Raw genomic sequence first — 20,327 nt, 5'->3', positions numbered from 1 at the left:
TAAAGCCTGCAAAGTCAGCCAGAGTATAACTAGGGCATGACTATAAGAGAAAGTGTGACTAGGTGATGATTAGCTCAACCTTTTGAAGCAGAAAGACAAACAAGAGAGCACACTTCATTTCATATACCTTTTATTGTCTTTTAAAATCATTGCATCAGCCTAAAGAAAGAACCGTACAGATGAAAGAGTACCTGTCTGAGGACAAACACAACTCTGAAGCAAGCTGTACACGAGAGGAAGAAAGAAAGAAATGTCGCATCTGAATTAAGACAGACCAAGGGAGGGAGGATAACACAAGAGAAGAGAAGAAGAGTAACCATCTTTTCGTGCATAGGGGTTGGGCACACAACAACCAATAGGCCTCTACTGGCTGAAACAACAGTGCTCCCTCTGAGTTCAATTGCACTTTGGTGTAGAGTAGCTTTATCGGACTGCCCCCTTCATTTCCATTCGCCATTTTTGAAAGAAAGAGAAGACCACATCATTGACTAAGAACCGTATATACCTGATGCTGCTGCTGTGGCAGTGATGCACTGGGCAACTTGTTGGGCAATATTATAGAGCAATGAGTTGTTGTAATTAGGTTAAAAATGCAGAGTAGTGTTTTAAATTGTTGCTGCTCTGTAACTTTGCGAAGGCCGAATGGATCACTGCCGATCTTCCAACGTTCAGAGTTGGGTCTTGAATATGAACTACTGTACACCAGTGACAAATACTACAACATTCACATCAGATTTAATCAAAAGAAATGGCAAACTTTCAGTGACTGGATACAGACAGAGAAAGAGGGAAATGAAAGTGCAGTTGTTAACGTCATTGTATGTTAAAAGGAAATTCACACACAAGCTGAGACTAAGCTGGATGCTTTTTGGTCTTAGAAATGAGTTAACCAACCAATAGAGCAATTGATTCACCTTTTCATTTGAGTATCATTTGCTATGTAGTGCAAAATCAAGAACAGGATGCTTCTTGACAGTTATTCCTGAATTTCCAACTTTTCTTTATGTACTAAAATTGTACTCAAGCATGTTCACCAAGTGGCATGTTCATACTGTTATTCACAACATGTGGGTGTCACCCACTATAAATTCTTTGAACTGAGTCCTCACCAGAGATGCCTGGCAGAGCCAAATCTACCGTACTGTACATAATATAAACAGCAAAGGATGCAACAGCGCCTCAAGTTAGGATTCAGTCATGTACATACAAGGCTCAGTGTGAGGTGAAGTAGTCAGCAGGTAGAGAGTGACAAAGACTGATGAATGCCTGTGTGTTATGGCAAAACTATTAATCTTGTTGAACTATCTTGAGTTATTTTGAAATTGAGGGAGCACTGTTCTCACAAGTAAAATAAAAAAAAAAAGAGGAACGAACTGAAACTGAAAAAAAAAAACAGAACAAGCATTCATAACATTTTCAAGTTTAAAATGACAGAGGAAATAAAGAAATATAAATCAATCTATCGCAGCCACTTTGAGGGACAGACAGATTGATTCTCAAACGCATATTTACCATTTGGTTAATTACATATTGTAAACATTTGTTTTTTTTTCTGTATGGAGGAAAAAAAAATTCAAGCTAGCTTATTTTTTTCTTTATAGGCTCTGAAAGGTTATCATTAACAGATATAAAAAAATAAAAATAAAACAACACATGGACAGACAAATCTATCAGCTTTTTTAAAAAGCCCCCAAAAAACTAAAAAAAAAAATTATATATATATCTATATCTATAAATACATATATATATCTATAGATATAGATATATATATACACTCAGGCACCATAAAAGAACACTTTCTAATGCCATCATTGTTACACGTACAAAGATCTGCGTAAAGGAGTGACCATGAACCGCTGAATCGTGTACCTTTTTCTAGGTTAGATTGACAGGTTTTACTTTCCCTGCAGCGACCACAGAGATCAACCAAAGGAAGATACAGTGGTAACTTTTACAGCTCACTTTTACAGCATCAGTGTCCAATCTGTGGTGGATCTCTGTGGCAGCATCCAAGTGTGTCTTTTGTGGTGCAACTTTTAACACTGCCTCTACGCACAACACCCAGAATCTTTCATATGACATAACAGATTCTCACGTTCAAGAAAAAAAAAAAACTCTTCTCTAATATTTAATAAATGCAAAGCAGCCAAGACTGCATTTAACATATAGACTTAGCTCTGTAAATATTAACACATGTACATGAGCTTGCTTCATCCTCTGAGCGCACCTGATAATCATGCTTAATAGATTACATGTATGTCGATCAACTGTGATCACAAAGTTTGTTGCTGATCATGATGAAGCTCACTGCAGCTGATTAGTAAAAATGCTTGCGTTTCAATAACTGCTCGAATACAAAGCACCCGTGGAGCAAGAGCAAAGATCATGTTCACATCAAAGCCTCCTTCTGATTTGTTTCAAGCACAATCCAAATCAGAATTACATAATCCAAAAATATAGATATCTAAGAATATATCTCAAAATATTTTATTCTCTAGTATGTCTCTCATTCTTCGAACCTTAATAGACACCAAATATATGTGTTCCTTGTAAGTCAGTGAAAGGTGTGCTTTGTGTATGAGGCCATTTCAAGAAATATCATTTACAGTGTACCAAAGCTGATGAAAAAATATTTCATTCCTTGAATGATCCATTGTCATATAGAAAAATGCTTTTCAAGAAGCTCTGACACAAATGCATATCTAAGAGATGAGCAGGATGAAAGCTTTGAGTTTCAGAGACACACCTACGTGGGACTCAAGTCTCACTTTTTCATCTTCTGCCCGTTTCATGCCCGTCTCACTGCGTGACCAGGTTTCATTGCTACTGAAGTTGCATTGCTTCAAGCTATTAAACATCTGTGATTTACATGGCATATATGGCAGATGAAAGTGTTTACATACACTGCAAAAATGTTCATCTTAACAAGCAATGTAGTCAGCTATTCAGTTCACTTTTCTATTTGTCTTTAAAGAACTAAAAAACTGAACAAACGGGCTTAAGTGGAAGCAAAACCACCTGGTTCAGGAACTTCTCTGAAACAGGTCGACCTCTTGAGGAATAATTTGAAACTACCTCGCTCCATGGGCAGGATTTTCCCTGACACAGACAAATAGTTGATTCACCCAAAGTTCCCCCAAAAAACCCAACATATTTTTTACTTACTCTTAGTACTATGTAGCTATGCATCTAGTTTCACTTCCGTGTGCTGAGATTTTGAGATATTCAACTTCTGTCACCACATACAGTACAATGGAGGTGAACACAACTTTGTTTGTGCTAGTAAAAACATTAAAAAAAAATTACATATCCAATAGAGTTAACAGCAATACTGCATGTCTTTGCAGGACCAGTTTTCTTCAGTTGAAAGAAATTCCCCAAAAGAATTTGAAAAGACTGATATCTCAAAATCTAATAAAGCTAAAACTATCCGCATGTTTAGTTATGACTACGAGTAAGTGAAAAAACTGTCCTTCTGTAATTTGGATAAACTGACCTTTTAAGAACATTGACGCTATTTGTCTTGTTAAGTTGGACAGTTTTGCTGAGCAGACACAAAATTGCATAATAAGCCAGCGGCTGGCCTTAAAGTTGGTTTGAAAAGTATTACAGAGTTTATACAGTCCACATAGTAAAACTAACTCTATAATGAAAACATTGCAATCAGTCAAAAGCATCAGAATTACATGACAGTTGTTGACCACAAAACAACAAAAGCACATACTGTACACTGTATACTCTGATATCATAAAGAAAAATGTCAATCACTCCTGATATACTGTATGGAAAGACCTTAAAACTATCCACTAAAAACACTATTACAACTGAGCTTCACCACTGTCTTGTTAGTTTATGGTTGGTGGGGCATTAGACACACCACTCTGAGTGTGTGGAACAGAAAAGTGCAGTCACAAAAGTGTTGGTCCAACAAACTGGATAATGGATGTGTCAGAAGTGGCGGATGACGCAACCAGAACATCTGCTCATAAAGGAACTGACTCTTAAAACAAAACACTGAGAAATGTTGCATGCATTAACTTGAGAGCTTATCAAATGAGCTTCGAACAACTGGTCTGGGCCACGGATGTGTACGGTTCACATTTCTATCTTATCTGAGTTTTATTCAAAAAATGTATCAGAAAAAAAAAAACAACAAAACACCAAGAAAGCGAGCTTGGGTGCACCGTGAGAGAGAGCACCGGGCTACTGTACAGGCTCCACCATAGAAAGAAGGAATATGTAACAATTATAGATGTAACAACAAAGAGGCACAACTAAAATCTGTTACTCTCTTATCTATAACACGCTCAGATTTGCTCTAACACACACAGACACACACAAACACACACAAACACACACACACACACACGCACACAATAACACACGAGAACGACGACGCTCATTTGCCAGATACCCTTAAGTTTTAGACAAATGGCAAATGTGTGAACCATGGGGCACAGCATGTGGTGGTGGCACCATCTTGTGGAGCAACGCTCCAATGATAACAAGGAGAAAATGAGCTCATCACAAGGACTAAAGGCACTTCTAATCCTTCTCACTCACATGTTTTTATAGCCCTCTAATCAGAAGCACCGCTGTCACCTCTAGTTTATATTCTTGGGATTTTCTACTTGCCAAGAACTGTGCAAAGTACAGTACAATTGATTCGTCCTGACTGAAATCAAAATGATGTCTTGAACTTTTCAGGTTGATTTAGGCTTTATCTGAAAATGGGATTGGTCTGCTGTCTGAAAGATGTTGCTACCTGAAATCAGTGAATTTGTCTACATATGAAACAAAGGTGTAATATTAACTAATAATTGACTAGTATCTCATTTAGGAACAAAACTTCAATTTCTATCCCTCCTCAACAAAAATAAAAACAAATCCAAAATGCCAAAATGTTTAACTTTTAAAAGGAGTGCTTTTTTTCTTCCTAAAACGTTCTACTGCCAATTACTTTTGACTCTTCTATCTTTCTACAAAAAATAATTTGTCTCTTTTTGGCAATCTGAGTCTACTATGTGTAAGAAATTTGAGAGATTATCAATATTCATTCATCTCGAGAAATCAACAAAGTAAATAAATTTTAAAAGCGACACCACGTGACGCCTCTTACCTTTGACCGTGCATTAATAGCTGAATAACCCTGCTTTTACACAAATGAACTGTGCTTTGAACAAAGGTGGTACAATCTTTACCTCAAGCCAAATGAACATGAGGGAAACAGGAGAAATTCACTGCCACGGCACAGAACAACGGGAGGGAACTGATCTGAGAACTGTTTCTGTAAATCTAAAACGTATTCCACATACGACTATGGTGTGCGTAGTACTAGAGTATCATAGTACTACTATATTCACCACACATCATACTGTATATGCAATTCAAAAAGCACAATTATCAACCACTGGTGCCAAGAAAAAAAAAAAAAACACAACCCAAACGAAGGATTCCATGCACACTGTACTGGATAGTCTCTCAGACCACAGAGGCCATGCTAAATGGCAAAAGGACTTTTCTTTTTTTCTCTTTCTTGCTACATGAAAAGACATCCTTCATTTGGCTCACATTAGCTGGATACTGTGCATCCTTAAACAGAATCTACGAGCATAGCAAATATTCTGAAAACAAAGAGAAACACAGCGGTTAAAACTGTATAAAGTCACATACACTGACTGCATGTGTGTCTGAAATATACTGTACATGAGTTATATTACTGCTTTCTTTTTTTTTTTGTACATCAATGTTCTACAGCTCTGTGAGTCAAGCTTGTGATGAAATGAACAGTCAAGCGCAAGGGAGAAGGAAGTACCGTGAGTAAAATCTGCATCAAAATAAAGAAAAAAAACAACAATAAACATCTGCAAGGACATTGTACTGCTAAAACAGTCTAATCTAACTAGAGACGAAGCAAATACAGTACCGAAGATACAATAATCACATAGATCGATGCTCTGCAAGTGTCTTTAGCATACAGAAGCAAAGACACATAAGAGGAGCACTAACAGTTATGCCTTAAGTCAATGGCTACAGGTGCTACAGTATTAAAGAGGGTGAAAGAAGAAGGAAGAAGTTTGAAACAAAGAGACGTCTGATGCAGGAGTCTTTCCAAAATTTCCATTTAGAAGGAAACCTGAACCACGTGGAACTGCATTTATCAATGTACCTCTCCGTCGAGTGTATTGTGATTAAAAAGTATTTCTAAATTCACAATATACCAAATACGTAGCATGCATTTCTATCCTGTAATACAGTATTGACTGTATGTCGTACCTCGTCAATTCAGGAGGAGGCCCGCTGAGAGAGAGAGCAACAAGCCAAAGCAGTCGGAAATAAAGGTCATTTCATAAAAAATATACCTATATGTGTGTACTTTTTTTTTTTTTTTTAAAGCTGTAGCTTTGTCTATGTCGACAGGCGTTTATTCCCTCCTTCCTTCTCTTTCTTTCAACCTCGACGTGCCCCCTTGTTCTAGTGACACAGGCTTGTGGTCATTCAAAGCTATTACTATGGCACTTGAGCAAACTTTAAACTGAATCGATCTTTTCAAAACCCCCAAAAAATCATCAACCCCATCGATTTCCCTCCCACATCCACCCCCCACCTCACCCCCAGGCTCCGGTGACTACACCCCCGTAGTCCATGGTTTCTCAGCCGCCTTTAGGTGTGAAGCGAGCAGCCTGGTTTAGCCAAGCCAGTCCTTTTAGTGGATGACGGCTCAGGCTTTTGTCTACGGAGAGTTTGCAGGCAGACTGGGGATGACAGATCGGGCCTTTGTCATCGTGTTCAAGGCAAAAAAAAAAAAAAAAATTTGCATCATCCCATCTGGTCTCTCCTCTTCCTCTTCATCTTGAAAACAATATTTTTGTGTGCTTATTTTCTCTTCCTTTAACACATTTAGTCTTCTATCGTTTTTCTGTATCAAAGGTATTTTCTGGTAAATTTCTTTCACTTTTTTTTTCATAACTGACACTGTACAGTCATGGCTGGCTAAAGTGACACTCTCCTCAAGGTGAAACTCGCTGCGTTGGCCAGGCTAAATGTACAGTGCTTCGTTACTGCTAGCAGTGTGCTTATTTTGAAGCCATGCTGTTAGCAAGGAGTGCTCTTTGCTGGGCTGGGGTCACTGTGGGAAATTAGCACCAGCCTCCAGCCAAAAATGTATGAATTTTAAATTGTGGCGGTTGAGTCTGTTTTACTCACCACTTTAAACACATGAATAAGCAATGTTCAGACATTTATTTTTTTTTCCCCCAATGCATTTGAGTGAAAATTTAGTTTCCCCACCCTGGTTGGCGTCCTACACTGCTGGTGGATAATTCATCTGGGGTGCTGGTTCTGGTTCTGAGATCGGGCCAGGACTGGGTAAGCAAGATTTACATTCAGCTGGTCGTTGTGTTGGACCAAGGAGACATTTTTGTAGTGGAGCACCAGGTCTTTGAGGGACGAGTACAGATTGTAGGGTTCAGCAAATCCATATCCTGTGGCTGTCTTGTAGATGACGCAGTGCTTGGTGTCGCCTTCCACACTAAAAAGAAGGACAGACATCACGATGACAGATGCTCTATATTGACCTAAAAGGAAAATGTTGCCAATATACACTTGAGTATTGTTTATATCTACTTAAATTACTGATTTTCTACATTTCCCAGAATTATGTTGACAAACCACAAGTAGTATAGACATAAGACTGATCTCCATCTTCTCATCTAACTCTCTACCAGAAAGTGACTGCGCATAATTCGCTATACATCACATTATTCCTTTAAGAACAGCGATGAAAACCCAATATATAGCATTCATGTTTTTTACTGTGATTACAGAGTTAAAATGCTTTGCTATCAAAAGTGTATCATCACTTTTGACCAGTTATCAATGTGAATAAAGAAACAGATGACCGTGTTATAAGGTAATACATCACTTCTTCGGGTGGAATATAAAAAAGCATATAAACACAAACTTACACTACAGAACAGGCGTAGGAGCCCTTCTGTGACTGGCTCTCTCGAATGAGAAATGTTCCGTCACATTTGCCTCTCAGCATTTCCTCGGCCTGGGTGCGTTTGATGTCACCCACGTACCAGGTGCACTCATCATGGTGGGGTGAACCCTCGTCTTCTTCCAGTGAGTAGGAGCTGGAAACGCAGAAATGATGTGGCAAAAAACAATGAAACGCATTTCATACCATGAACAAAACACCGAGCTCCCACCACCCTCTAAATTACAGGTGGAGATACCACAGCACTCGGTCATCGCAACACAAGTCACTGAGCCGTTGCTTCATTTCAGACACTTACTCATCAGCATCGTTCTTTATGCCCAGCCACTCATTGATCTTCTTCTGCCTTGTCCCCTTCTGTGTCAGCCATCTGCGAAGCCAGGACACAACAGATTTAATGCTGACAGAAAGTTTTGATACTTGCGTTAAGAATTTGTCTGAGCATGTATTCTAGACATTGGAGTAAATGTTTAATTCATTCCCCTTACATCAAATACTGGTCTCTGATCTTGCGAAGCTGCATGAGATCCGGCTTGAGGCTGTTCATCTTCTTGTCGATCTCTCTGTTATCAGAGACCTGCTGTCTCAGGTCCTGCTCCAGCTTACGCTTGCTATCGTGGATCTCCTTCACACGAGACTTCAAACGCTCTGAGTTGCTCTGGATCCTGATTTGAGAGAATGATAAAATGATGTCTTTCAATGTGTTCTTCAAGTGCTAAATAAAGGAAATCTGACAAAATTCCAATTTAGCAGCGTGGTTCAGTTTTATGGCTCCATAAAACAAAATGCATTTATTTGTTGCATCTGTTTGTGCTGCCTTGCTTTTGCAGCTCAGTTAAACTGGGATTATAAAGAATACCATGACAACAAACATAAACATACTTTTGAATCTCCTTTTCGTTGCCTTCGCGCTGGAACCGCTCCAAAGACTCTCTGCTGTAGCGCTCCTGAGTCTCACACTGCTCCTCAAAGATCTTGATGGTCTCATTGAAGGCCTCAATGGCTGTGCGCTTCATCTGCAGCTCCTGTGGAATGAAGGGAGAGGGAGACAATCTGTGACAGTCCATTTGATGTTTGTGTTTCTTTTATGTATTTCATTAAGTCATGAGACAGTTTTTAATTATCTAATAGAAAAGCTAACAGAGGTCAATGCAGTGTCTAAACCAAATGTTTTGATGAGTTTCATTCACATTGCATATCTACACAGCACTGTGCTTTGAGCTTATGAGTTTTTCACACATATATAATTCAGCATACATATTTTTGGTGCTCTCTTATTGTACATGCTTTCACACTGATTTTAGTCTCGGCTACTGGTATCATGCACACATTTGTTCTTTTTACTAATATTTTTCATGGATTCTTTTGAAGATATTTTAATAAAAATTGTTGCATATGCATGGTTATACAGCCCCACTTTATTTATATTCTATTCGGAATAGAAGCAGGCTTTTGAAATGGAATAATTATTGTTTCATCTTATCTTCAGGATTTACTTAATGTGTGTTTAAGATATGTTTGTGTTTTTTCAGTTTATATTAAGCATGATTCATAATACTGTGTGTGTGTGTGTGTGTTTTTATGGGTCTGTACGTGTTGAACTCTTACCTGTGAGGTGCGTGTGTATTCCTCGTACAGAGAGTCGTACTCGCGGCTCTTCTCCTGGTACTGCTCATGATAGACCTTCAGCTGCTCCCCCACCTCCTCTATGCTGTTCTCCTTCACCAGCTGCAAAAAGATAATAAATAATAATAATAATAATAATAATAATAAAACACAATTCGAGCAGACCATTCGTATTGTTATTCATAAAAATAACGAGATCCACTTTGCTAAGGATTTCTAAATCAGAGCAGGTTTTGCAGAGGGATTTTCTTTGCAAATGAATTAAATGATACAAAGTTTGGGAAGTGAATTGTAAGACTCAATAAGCAAACAACAAGCTGCTACGTAACCTGCAGCACCACCAACCTGCTGGTATTTGGAGATGGGGTACAGAAGCTTGGTGTCCAGCTTGGCATTGTACTGGGCCAGGGACTCGTGACGGTAGTGATTGATGAGCTCCACTACAGACAGGAAGGTAAGAGGTTCTGAGAATCCGTACCTCCCATCTCTGTGGTAAATCTTTATGAGCTTGTTGTTTCCCCCTTTCCTGCAGGGGGAGACAGGAGCCAAATGAGAATGTTTTTTTATTTTAGCTGTACACAGGCTGGAGATAGTATGTCAGTACTGCAGATGTTGAAAAAGAAACTTTAAACCAGAAGTGTTGCTTTACCTGAGGGTGAGAGTGTACTCGCCCTCCAGTTTACTTGAGGCATCTCGGACCAGAAAGGTGCCGTCTGGAGTGTCTCGCAGCTTCTCATTCACTTCCTCTCTGCAAATACAGCAACATATTTACTTCATTAACTCTAACTCTGATCAGCAGCAATTTAACTGCAAAATAATAATGTCATTTCCACAATCATAAATAGATATTGTAAGATACACTTTAAATAGATGGAAACAAAGCAATTAGTATTAACTAAACTACAGTTTACTTCTGTATTTTACCTGGAGATTTCTCCCCAGTACCACTCAGCTTCAGTCAGCAGGCTACTTGTGTCTGTCATGGCTGATGGCGCCAATTTTGACTTGACAGGCTTCGCTGGAAGAACTGCAAAGAGACGCAGACGCACACATAGACACGCAGAGATCACTGTTAAAAGCGTTTATTCTAATGGAGTGAATTAGACCAGTCACATAATACATAAATAGCCTGCTAAAAAGTAAATAAATATGTAAAGAAACAAAAATGGCTTTGTGCTGTAAGGTAAGATAAACATTGTTCTATGCAGGCTTAATAAAAAAATAACTCACCTGGAGGCGTGAGGTCTTGCTCCATAGTCCTCTCTATCAACAGCCTCTCCACCGCAAAGGCAGGGAACTTCTCATCCAATGACAACCTGCAAATCAATCAACCAACCAATTAATCAATCAGTCAGCAGCAACAAATCAAAGGTGCCCAATCCTTCATCGTCATTTCAACTTTACACATTTTCACGTTTGTTTTCATATACAAGAAAAACGTATTGACCAAGGGATAGAGGGGCACGTCCGTATGAGCAGCGGTCCGAAGATCTTTCCCAGCGTGTGTGTGTCCAGGCCATTGCTGGCCTGCATCTGGGTGACCTTGGCCAGGTGTGTGAGGAGGTACTGCAGCGTGAGACGGTGATGGAGAGGGACGGTGGTGGAGTTCTCCAGGACCAGGCTCACCTCTCTGTCATGGCTTCCAGCTACTGCACCATCTGGAAGAGTGATTCACATGAGCATGAAGAGGATCTATACATGCAACTACTGTGACAAACTGAATAATCAGGTATACACTTTCAATTATACAGTTTTATCAGATTTTACTACATGCGAACATCTGAGGAACGTCAGTGAAGCTGTTAAACAAAAACAACAAATGATTAAGTATTTGGACATCCTGACCCGTACTTTGATCCTGAAGCTTATCTACAGTTTGTTATTATTACAGTTTGGTATTTTTCACATTATGACAACACGCGGTCAATGAGGTCAAGGCATGTTTCTGTAAATAGGTCTAGTATGTATCTGAAATGAAATCATGGAGTCCTTTGTGCAGAGGACAATCAGCTGAAGCATTTCTAACATGCCTCGGTGAGCTCATCCTCTCCCGACACTTAACTCTATTCTCTCAACGCTGACATGCAACTGACCTCGATCATCAGCATACAAGGCTCGGTTTAGGCCTCGTGCAATTCTTTTACTTCAATTACAGTCATTGAAGCAATGAAAGGCGCCTTTCTGTTCACTAAAACAACATCAGCAGCACACAGGCTCAATTTTGGGCTTGTGCTATTCCATTACACTGCACAAAACTCCCATGTTAACAAGTTTTTCGATTGAGTCCAAAAATATTATCTCAGAACAAACAAAAATATACCAACAGGATGAGATTATTTCACCTTCTTCCTCACAGATCAACTTAATTCAAGAATTTTCTAGAATTAAGTGTTATTTTGTTAACACAAGATCTAGAGTAGTCAGGAACTCTTGAGAGATTTAGAACAAAACAACTTTAGTTGGTCTTTTAAAAGGACCATACCAGTGGCTTTGCATGTTTAAGCCCATTAACTGCTAATTGTGTGTGCCTCACATAAATGTCGACCATTTTACAAAGCATACCACACGTTTTTAGGCTAAGAAATGCATTTTTTTCCCCCTATGTTCCAGGAAGCCACTTGTTCCAGTTGTAATGGAAGAACATTCACTTGCAGAGACTTGAATCTCACTTGAGAAGGATAATCCATCACAGAGAACATGTACGTGTAGTCACATGGTAATGCAGTTAGGACAAGAGGTTTTAAAAACAGTTGTTTATGGGTACGTTCATGTTCCTGTGAGATACTCCGACATCCAACTCCATTTTGTTTACTGTTTGTCTGAGTTTGATTTTCCAATTAAACAGGTATTTTAATTTAAACAGGAGACCATTAAGGTCTGGATGCTGGAACCTCTCACGAGCACCTGAACACACACTAAACAGTGATTTCAGAACAGCTCTCAACTGCAATACCCTGTGACAATAATATAACTTTCACAATTCAGTCTAAAAAAAGGAAAGAAAGAAAGAAAGATGGCAAAATGTTGCTATTTCAAGAAAGTTTGAGGTCCTCCTGGAAACCATCCTAAAAAGGAGCAATTTATTGTAAGTAATATATATATATATATATATATATATATATATATATATATATATATATATATATATATATATATATATATGTGTGTGTGTGTGTATGTATATGGTATGCTTTGGAATATGGTTGGCAGTAATGTACAGCGTCTGTGATTTGTCCAGTCCATTGTGAAGTGAAGGAACGTTATCGCAGGTCCTTCCTTCCTGCGGCTGTTAGACTGTACAACCAGCTGTGCTGAGCAAACCACATGCACAAAACCACTTGCACACATACTCTGTTCTGGACTTAATAACTGGTGCTTTATGTGCAGCCTTCTTCTTCTTCTTTTTTCATACTGTTTACTGTTTATAGTATTTATTATTATTGTGTAAATCCTGAGTGTTTTTTCTGCTGCTGTAACAGTGCAATTTCCCCATTGTGGGACTATTAAAGGTTTTATCTATCTATCTATCTATCTAAAAAGCCATTCCAGTAAGGAGGTACATGAGAGATGACACCCTCTGCTAATTAGAAAAATGGGTGTTTAGCCAAGACAAGTGTCACAAGCTTTTCCTCAGATGACGCTGACCTGCTGACTGCTGTAGGACCTGCTGCTGCAGTGTGACAGCAGTTTGAAGGTGAGGGTAGACACAGGCAGGGATGACAGGTGACGGGAGGTCTCTCAGGTATTGCAGCACACACTCAGAAAGGTAACCCACGTCTTTCTGACCCACGTCACTCTCTGGACCACAAAGACACATACAAAGGCATTTAGAGGCAACTTGTGACAAGGGGAAATCCCACCAAGAACAATTAATTCACCAAAGATGAATCTCTTTACTTTTAAAGAAGCAATTTTCAATATACATATTGTAGCATTAAAAATATGAAGGCACGGGTGAAAAGCAGCATGCATGCTGCAAAAACAATCCTGACGTGTCCATGAAATGTTCTGAAAAAAATCCAATTAAGTGTCAAACAAACTCACCAGAGGTCAGGCTGTACACCGGGCTGTCTGAACCTGAGGAGCTAGGTGTCCTGTACAATGTCTTGAAGTCCAGACCTGAGAAAGACAGAAAAAGTAGAGCAAAATATTAACAAGAAGGGTAAGAGGGGAAATTCAGAGTAGCAAATATTCACAAATAAATGCACATGTGACACACACACACAGCCAGCAGCTCACTCTAAAGAAGTGGATGTCTCTTTGTCCAGGTAATACAATAAAAACAGTGGACTGAAATTTTATTACCAGCTGGACAATGTTAGTTTGTACACAATGAAGCACTTAAGATAAAATTATGGGAAAGTGCAACATGTCGTGAGCCGTGAGCTGTTTTCATTCCAGTTAAGTTAATCAATCAACTAGGGGGAGAGTTGGTCCTTCAAATGTTTTCGTACAAGCAATATTTACAAGATCAGAGCCAACCAATGTTCCCGTGCTAAGTGCGTAATTTCTGTTTGTTCCTTTCTCTGTGAAAAATGTGTGATTCATTTAGTGGCTCTGGACGCCAGACACAGCACAGAAAATTAAAACTCTAAACTGAAACACTGCATCACCAGATCACTTTCAGCACATTGTTCCATGAAAAAGAAAAAGATTTCACACATCCTGTGAAAATGTCATCACTCAACATCATTTAACTCTGAATGACTACATTACTCATTTCCCAGGCTTAAAAAAAAAAAACCCTTTCAGGAACACTGGGTCTAGACAGCTTGCATCTAGGAGGCAATTCCTCGAGACAAGCCAGTCTCTCAGGTCGTTGTGAAAACCAAACCGTATAGTCAGAGTGTGTGTGCATCCAACACTGTGAAATAATCCAATATTACTGCCACATTACTGTATTTACATTCAGAGACAGACCTCCTGTCGCCCCTCCAGTAGATTGCCATACTCAAATATTAACTAGAATAAGAAGAATTTTGGTGGATCCAGCCAGAAGGATGATGGGGATGGTTTGAGTATCTGCACGTAGCTCTATCTGTGCATATGAAGTAAGCATTATGATTATTTCAGCAGTCACAGCCTTTTTTGTGTGTAAAATTCCCATTTCAAATATTTCCGAACTTCCTTTAACAACTTGTCTGCTGCTCTTCCTCTCAATTTCTTTCTTTGCTGTCACAGATTTTATTGGTAAAATCAATAACTGCATGAAAAGACTAAAGCCATGTCCTAATTCTATACCACAAGCTAATTCTAAGTAGGGTTACAGTATTTAGTGTGTTCACAAGGAAAAAGTGACAAATTCAGTACGATCACAAAAGTCAATATACATACAAAAACTCCTTGATTTTGTGCTGCTGATTTCAAAATATCAAAACAACCTGAAATGGAGATGAGAGAGCTACAGAAAAATGGTGGAAATCAATAAAACATGCTGAAACTTCAGACATTCTGCTTTTCTTATAATGGGCTCTGAGAAACTGTGAAGGGTATTCATCATATTCATCATATTTTTGGGCATTTTTATTTTATTCAATTAACTGATTAATAGAGAATATTACTTGCAGATTAATAAATAACGGAAATCATATTTAGCTGGAGCCCTACATATGTGTGTGAGGGAGACACACACACAGAAGGTAAAAAGGAAGACAGAAAAAAAGAGGAAAAAACTGTGAATGGAGTCCCACTGAGCGCTATTTGTTAATAACATAGTGTGAATCAGACCCACTGTGCAGGAGTCTCAGTGAGGCCAGTGAAAACTGCTCTGACTCAAAACCACATTAAACTTCGAGGTAGAAAATCTATATCAAGTAGTCTCTAACCAACTGAGGAGGTCCTGGGAGTGCGCATGAACTTGTGTGTACTCTTCTACATCTGTGTGACTGTCTGACTGGAGCCACATGTCCGTGTGTCTACACTTGTGCAAACGCTGGCATGAGAGCGAGAGGCAGATGGCGGGAGGGAGACAGTCGCACATAGACGGAAAGGCGGGCACAGAATCGGTGAGACAGACGAATACGAGGGCTGGTTGACATGGATATACCTCTCTTCTCTATGGCTTGGATCAGGCTGATGAGAGCTGGGGGAGCCGTCTCTGGTGGTGTGAACTGCTCGCTCAGGTCCAGCACAGAAACAGCTGAAACAACAACACAAATCACTGTTAAACTTCTGGCGCAAGGCCTCTGAAAGACTACGGGGGTGCTGCAGAACTGACAGGGGTACAGTTAACTAGCAGCAGTTGGAGATTTAGAGTGTGTATCATTTTGTGAGTACATATACAATCTATGAAGAACACTATAAAATATGATAAGGTGGAGTATCCATTTCACAGAAAGCGCACCTGTTTTGCAAAAAGTGCTGGATAATTGAGTCTTTTGCGTTGAATTTGTTTTTGTTTGTGAACTTTTCTAATTCAAAACCTTCAAAAATTAAAGCAGACAAAACGTGAAGCTTGTGATGCATGTCACTGCGCTGGTTTGTAGTCTGGAAGTCTAGCTGATGAGACAAATGATAATAAAACCAGAACAATTTTGTAAATATACAAAAGAATGAAAGCAGGCTTTATTCAGAGGAGTGGAAATAAAAAATGGCCACAAAAAAAAAAAGACAGACTGCTGATGGTGAGCAAAAACTTTATCTTCTTTACAACTCCCCATAGACTAAATCAAACATCTTTTCAGTCCGAAAGAAAGAGAAAAGGAGAAAGCAAGAGGGAAAAAAAAGAGAGATCCCGTTTCCCTCCCTCCTCTCCCTCGCTCTCTCCATCCCCTCCCTCGCTCCCTCCCCTTCCTCGCTCCCTCCCCTCCCTCTCCTTTTTTTCCCTTTTCTTTTCTCCCCTCTCGCTTTCTCTCCTCCCCTTCGTTCTGTCCTGCTCAGTGTTTCGCCTTAGCTCTTTGCGTGAGTGGAGCACAATAAAGGATTTAATCAAAACTCCTGAACAAGCAAAAGCCCTGTGGCAGTGTGCCAGGCCCGGCCCGACCAGGACAGGCAGGCAGGCAGCGCCTCCTATTCGGCCCCCAGAGCACGGCTGTGAGCTTGGGGGGTGAGGAGGGGGAGGTAAAGGGTGAGGGGAACGCTGGGAGCAGGGAGGGCCTGGCCTGGCCGGGGCTTGGCAGTAGGCTCCTGTTCCTGGCACAGCTCGGCTAAACCACTGCTGATTATTAATTTGGGGAGTTCAAACAAGAAACGCCGCGTCAGCACATTCCATTCCCCCCCCTCCTCTCTGGTTCTTGTTCTTACTTTCTCTGGATGTCTCTGGCCCTCACTCCCTCGCTCTCTCTTTTGCTCTATTGCATTCTTGCTCTTGCTGAACTTTCTCTCTTGCTCCTTCTTTCCTTTTCTCCCTTTTGGTCTCTTTTAGTTGCGAGTTTTCATACCATCTCTTTCTCTCCGTCCGTCTCCATGCCTGTCAGTTCAACCTGGAAACTTTGCCCGGTAGTGTCTCCGGCTCTCTAGCGAGCACACAGACAGACCTCAGCTTCTTCTTTATCCCTGTTGGCCATTTTGGCTGGCAGACCCCTCCCCTCCCTCCTCTCTCATCACAGTATCTCTCTCTTCGTTGTGCAGCACAGTTTGTTTTTTTTTTTTTTTTTTACATCCATTTCAAATACAAACCCAAAGTAAACATCAAAATACATCATTTGTTATCGCCCTCCAAAACAACTCATATGAGCAGTTTCTGACCTGGCTCCTCTATCGACAGGTTGACACACTTTATCAGTGTATAACAAAACTATTACATGACCGTTATAAGAAGATCTGTGTGCCTGTTTTCCAATCTACCACCAAGATCTGCTTTAGTTTAGGTACAAAAACTACTTTGGGACACATTGTGCTCATGGTTGTCTCTTGTCTCTCCTCCCTGACCCGGTGTTCAGCCCAAACACAGCACTGTGTTAAAACAATGCAAAGGGCTAACTGATGAGAAGATGAAATGCTATACAGGAAGTCCAATTTGAGAAATGGATCCATGTGTTTTGAGGCTTCTCAGACACCAACACACTTTAAAGTGACCTTTGCTACTATGATGTTACAGGGTGCTGCTTCTTTTACCTCACAGATGATCTCTGGTTGAGTACAGTGGCTGAAGCCAAAGTTTAATTTTTGTGTTTTGTCGAGTAACAGCAATGAGAGGCAAGAGGTTTCTTAATTTAGGGGCTTAGGAGATTAGATATTTTACCTAGAACCAGAGGTAATTGTGGTAATTGACCTAGAACCAGATTTAAAACCAAACTGGCCGTTAAAACTCAACTCTACCCTACTGCCTGTGTCAAAGTCACAAGCTTTGCTGAACCTACCAACCCCATTTTCTTTCAGCTGTGTAACAACGTCACACTGCTTCTGCATTTGCTTCTGACAGATGAGAATTCACATGATCCCTTGACGTCCTTGTTAGGTAAAATATTGTGTATTTGGCATTTAAGCACACAATCAATACTGCTTTTACACAAACCAGTTTACACACACCAGCACCTCTTTAGCTGTTCCATGTGTCATGAAATGCTTTGATGAACAACTGTGAAAAATTAAAAACACAGTGGACCAATTCAATTTTTATACTGCTAATCCCGTGCCTGAACTGTCAGCTGTCAGAAAAAAATAAACACTGTCTAAGTAAGACTGCATTGTTATAAATACAGATGCAGCAAAATGCAAATGCTTTACAAAGCAGAACGTATTAATTATTCAGTAAAAGAGAGCAAACGCCAATCCTCATGGAACTCGACACAGTTTTAGTTTAGGCAGGCTGTAGGCAATAAAACGGGGGAATCACATAAAATAGGGAAGTACGTACATACACAGGCTATAAAACCACAAAAATAAATGCATTCCAACAGATTGGGAGGGGAATATGGAGCAAAAACGAGCTGTCACATTGTTCCACAAGAGGAAGGAACTTTCTCACTCCTACGTACAAACAAACATAAACACTTCATTTCACTGTATATTTCTCTTCGCTCAAAAGAAAAAAAAGAGTGCAAAGTCAGAGTTTTGTCCAGAGAAGAAGTCTTTTCTTTTTTCCTGCAAAAGCAGCTGTGGCCTGGGAGTCTTCTCAGAGTGTTGGAAAGATATGGGAAACGAGAGAAAGACAGAGAGAGAGAGAGAGAGAGAGAGAGAGAGAGAGAGAGAGAGAGAGAGAGAGAGAGAGAGAGAGAGAGAGATGAAGTAACAGCAACTCGTTAGTCAATTAGAACCGCTTCCTTGGCAGACTACAAGCTAAGAGACAGGCATATGACTTGACATGCCTTGAGACACAGCCAATGGGAGAAAAAGAAAGAGAGAGAGAGAGATAAAGAGAAAAAAAGCATGACAGAGAGTGTCCTTTTGCACTCACACTTTCTCAAGTGAGTCTTGCTGCATTTCAGGCCTTATAAGTTAATGCACGCATTCATTTTAGGAGATTTTACACACAATATCTCATGACCCTGTTTTCGATTTTCCTTCAGAAAAGCTTTAATAAAGTCATTACAGCAAGTTGAATTAAGATCAAATTGAGGCATTCAGCAGCATCTATGCTAGCAAGAGAGCCTACACTGTCATGTGTTACGTGTGCTGTCTTGCACATGAAGCTGAAAGCGTGAAGGTTGGATAAATGTTGCAAATCCTGTCTTTGTGTGTTTACACTGACTCACTCACTCGGTCCAAGGCAAGCAGAAGACAGGCAAAAGTAGACTGGGATGAAGGAAAGCTATGCAAAGCAAAATATTTGCTCTGTATCTTCTGCATCAGTATGCTTATGTAATACGTAGCTGGCTCTGCTGCATTCTCCCTCTCAGAGCTGTGTGTCAGAAAACGAAGCTTCTCCAAGTGCAGAGATACAGGACGAATTCATTCACAGGTTTTCACCGGTCGAATTAAACCTCAGGAATCTCCTCGCTTTAACTCCAACACTCCAGCACTGTAGGCGTGTGCTGATTTTATGTCAGTGTCTTAACGAACAGTAGTCAGGGTGTGCAGTTCAAGCACCACTACTGATACAACTAATTATTATGTGTTATGTGGCAAAAACTTTGATTTCACAATTCATATTTTAGGCAACTGGGGATTAAAAACAAAAAAAACAAGCCAGGACAGCCACAGCTATTAAGTAACCCCTGAAAAAAGTAAACTGTAAAAAGTAATATTTTATAGTACCAAAGTGACTGAGATCAGGGGCACTTTTGAAAAATATGAATATGAAACATGGATATGTTTAACAATAAATTAAAATTGAGTTTTGACATGTCTCTGCGTCAACGGTTAGAGGAGGGCAGGGTTAAGAAATCCATTTATGCTTTTTTAAGGTTTCTATGATGAAGACGGCCAAACAACAGCTAAATAAACACTGATGCAACAACATTTAATAGAGTAATTAATTCTAACAGGAGAGTTTCACCGATTCTGTTCACCATAATCAGTGAATGATAGATTCCTTAATATTTCCATTTCCTCTGAAATGTTCCCTTATTTATTACCTGCATTATTTTACCGCATATAAATGTGTTCCTAAGGTTTCACTGGCCTCCCAGCGCACGTAAATATTTAAACCTAAACTGCAAGTAAACACCTTTATCAACAAGTGAGGATAAAATTCTTGAACCGTGCCATTTACTCCACGCATGTGTTTCTCATGTGCAGTGGTGACAAGTCCAGTTGGTGTCTGGCTCACAGATAGTGTGTAACAGTGTGTATGCTGCTGGTCAGGTTTCATGGCTAG

At 39.8% G+C, this 20,327-nt stretch overlaps 1 protein-coding gene across 1 annotated transcript in view; it reads right to left on the bottom strand.

Annotated features, from left to right (window-relative positions):
• Positions 1-113: 113 nt before the first annotated feature.
• The window catches only part of pik3r2 (phosphoinositide-3-kinase, regulatory subunit 2 (beta)), a 34,395-nt gene continuing 14,181 nt past the window's right edge, over positions 114-20,327 (bottom strand). Inside the window, exons 3-16 of the mRNA XM_041054396.1 lie at positions 15,675-15,767; positions 13,673-13,747; positions 13,274-13,426; positions 11,076-11,286; positions 10,859-10,944; positions 10,553-10,655; positions 10,278-10,376; positions 9,974-10,154; positions 9,611-9,730; positions 8,885-9,027; positions 8,491-8,667; positions 8,301-8,372; positions 7,968-8,138; positions 114-7,531 (exon numbers count right to left, since the gene is read on the bottom strand). Coding sequence (XP_040910330.1) covers positions 7,324-7,531; positions 7,968-8,138; positions 8,301-8,372; positions 8,491-8,667; positions 8,885-9,027; positions 9,611-9,730; positions 9,974-10,154; positions 10,278-10,376; positions 10,553-10,655; positions 10,859-10,944; positions 11,076-11,286; positions 13,274-13,426; positions 13,673-13,747; positions 15,675-15,767 — 1,892 coding nt within the window. The 3' untranslated portion in view covers positions 114-7,323. The remainder of the gene's footprint in view (positions 7,532-7,967; positions 8,139-8,300; positions 8,373-8,490; positions 8,668-8,884; positions 9,028-9,610; positions 9,731-9,973; positions 10,155-10,277; positions 10,377-10,552; positions 10,656-10,858; positions 10,945-11,075; positions 11,287-13,273; positions 13,427-13,672; positions 13,748-15,674; positions 15,768-20,327) is intronic.

Source organism: Toxotes jaculatrix, chromosome 14 (genome assembly GCF_017976425.1).
Source record: "Toxotes jaculatrix isolate fToxJac2 chromosome 14, fToxJac2.pri, whole genome shotgun sequence".
NCBI lineage: Eukaryota > Metazoa > Chordata > Actinopteri > Toxotidae > Toxotes > Toxotes jaculatrix.
This window is presented reverse-complemented; position numbering and strand designations above follow the sequence as displayed.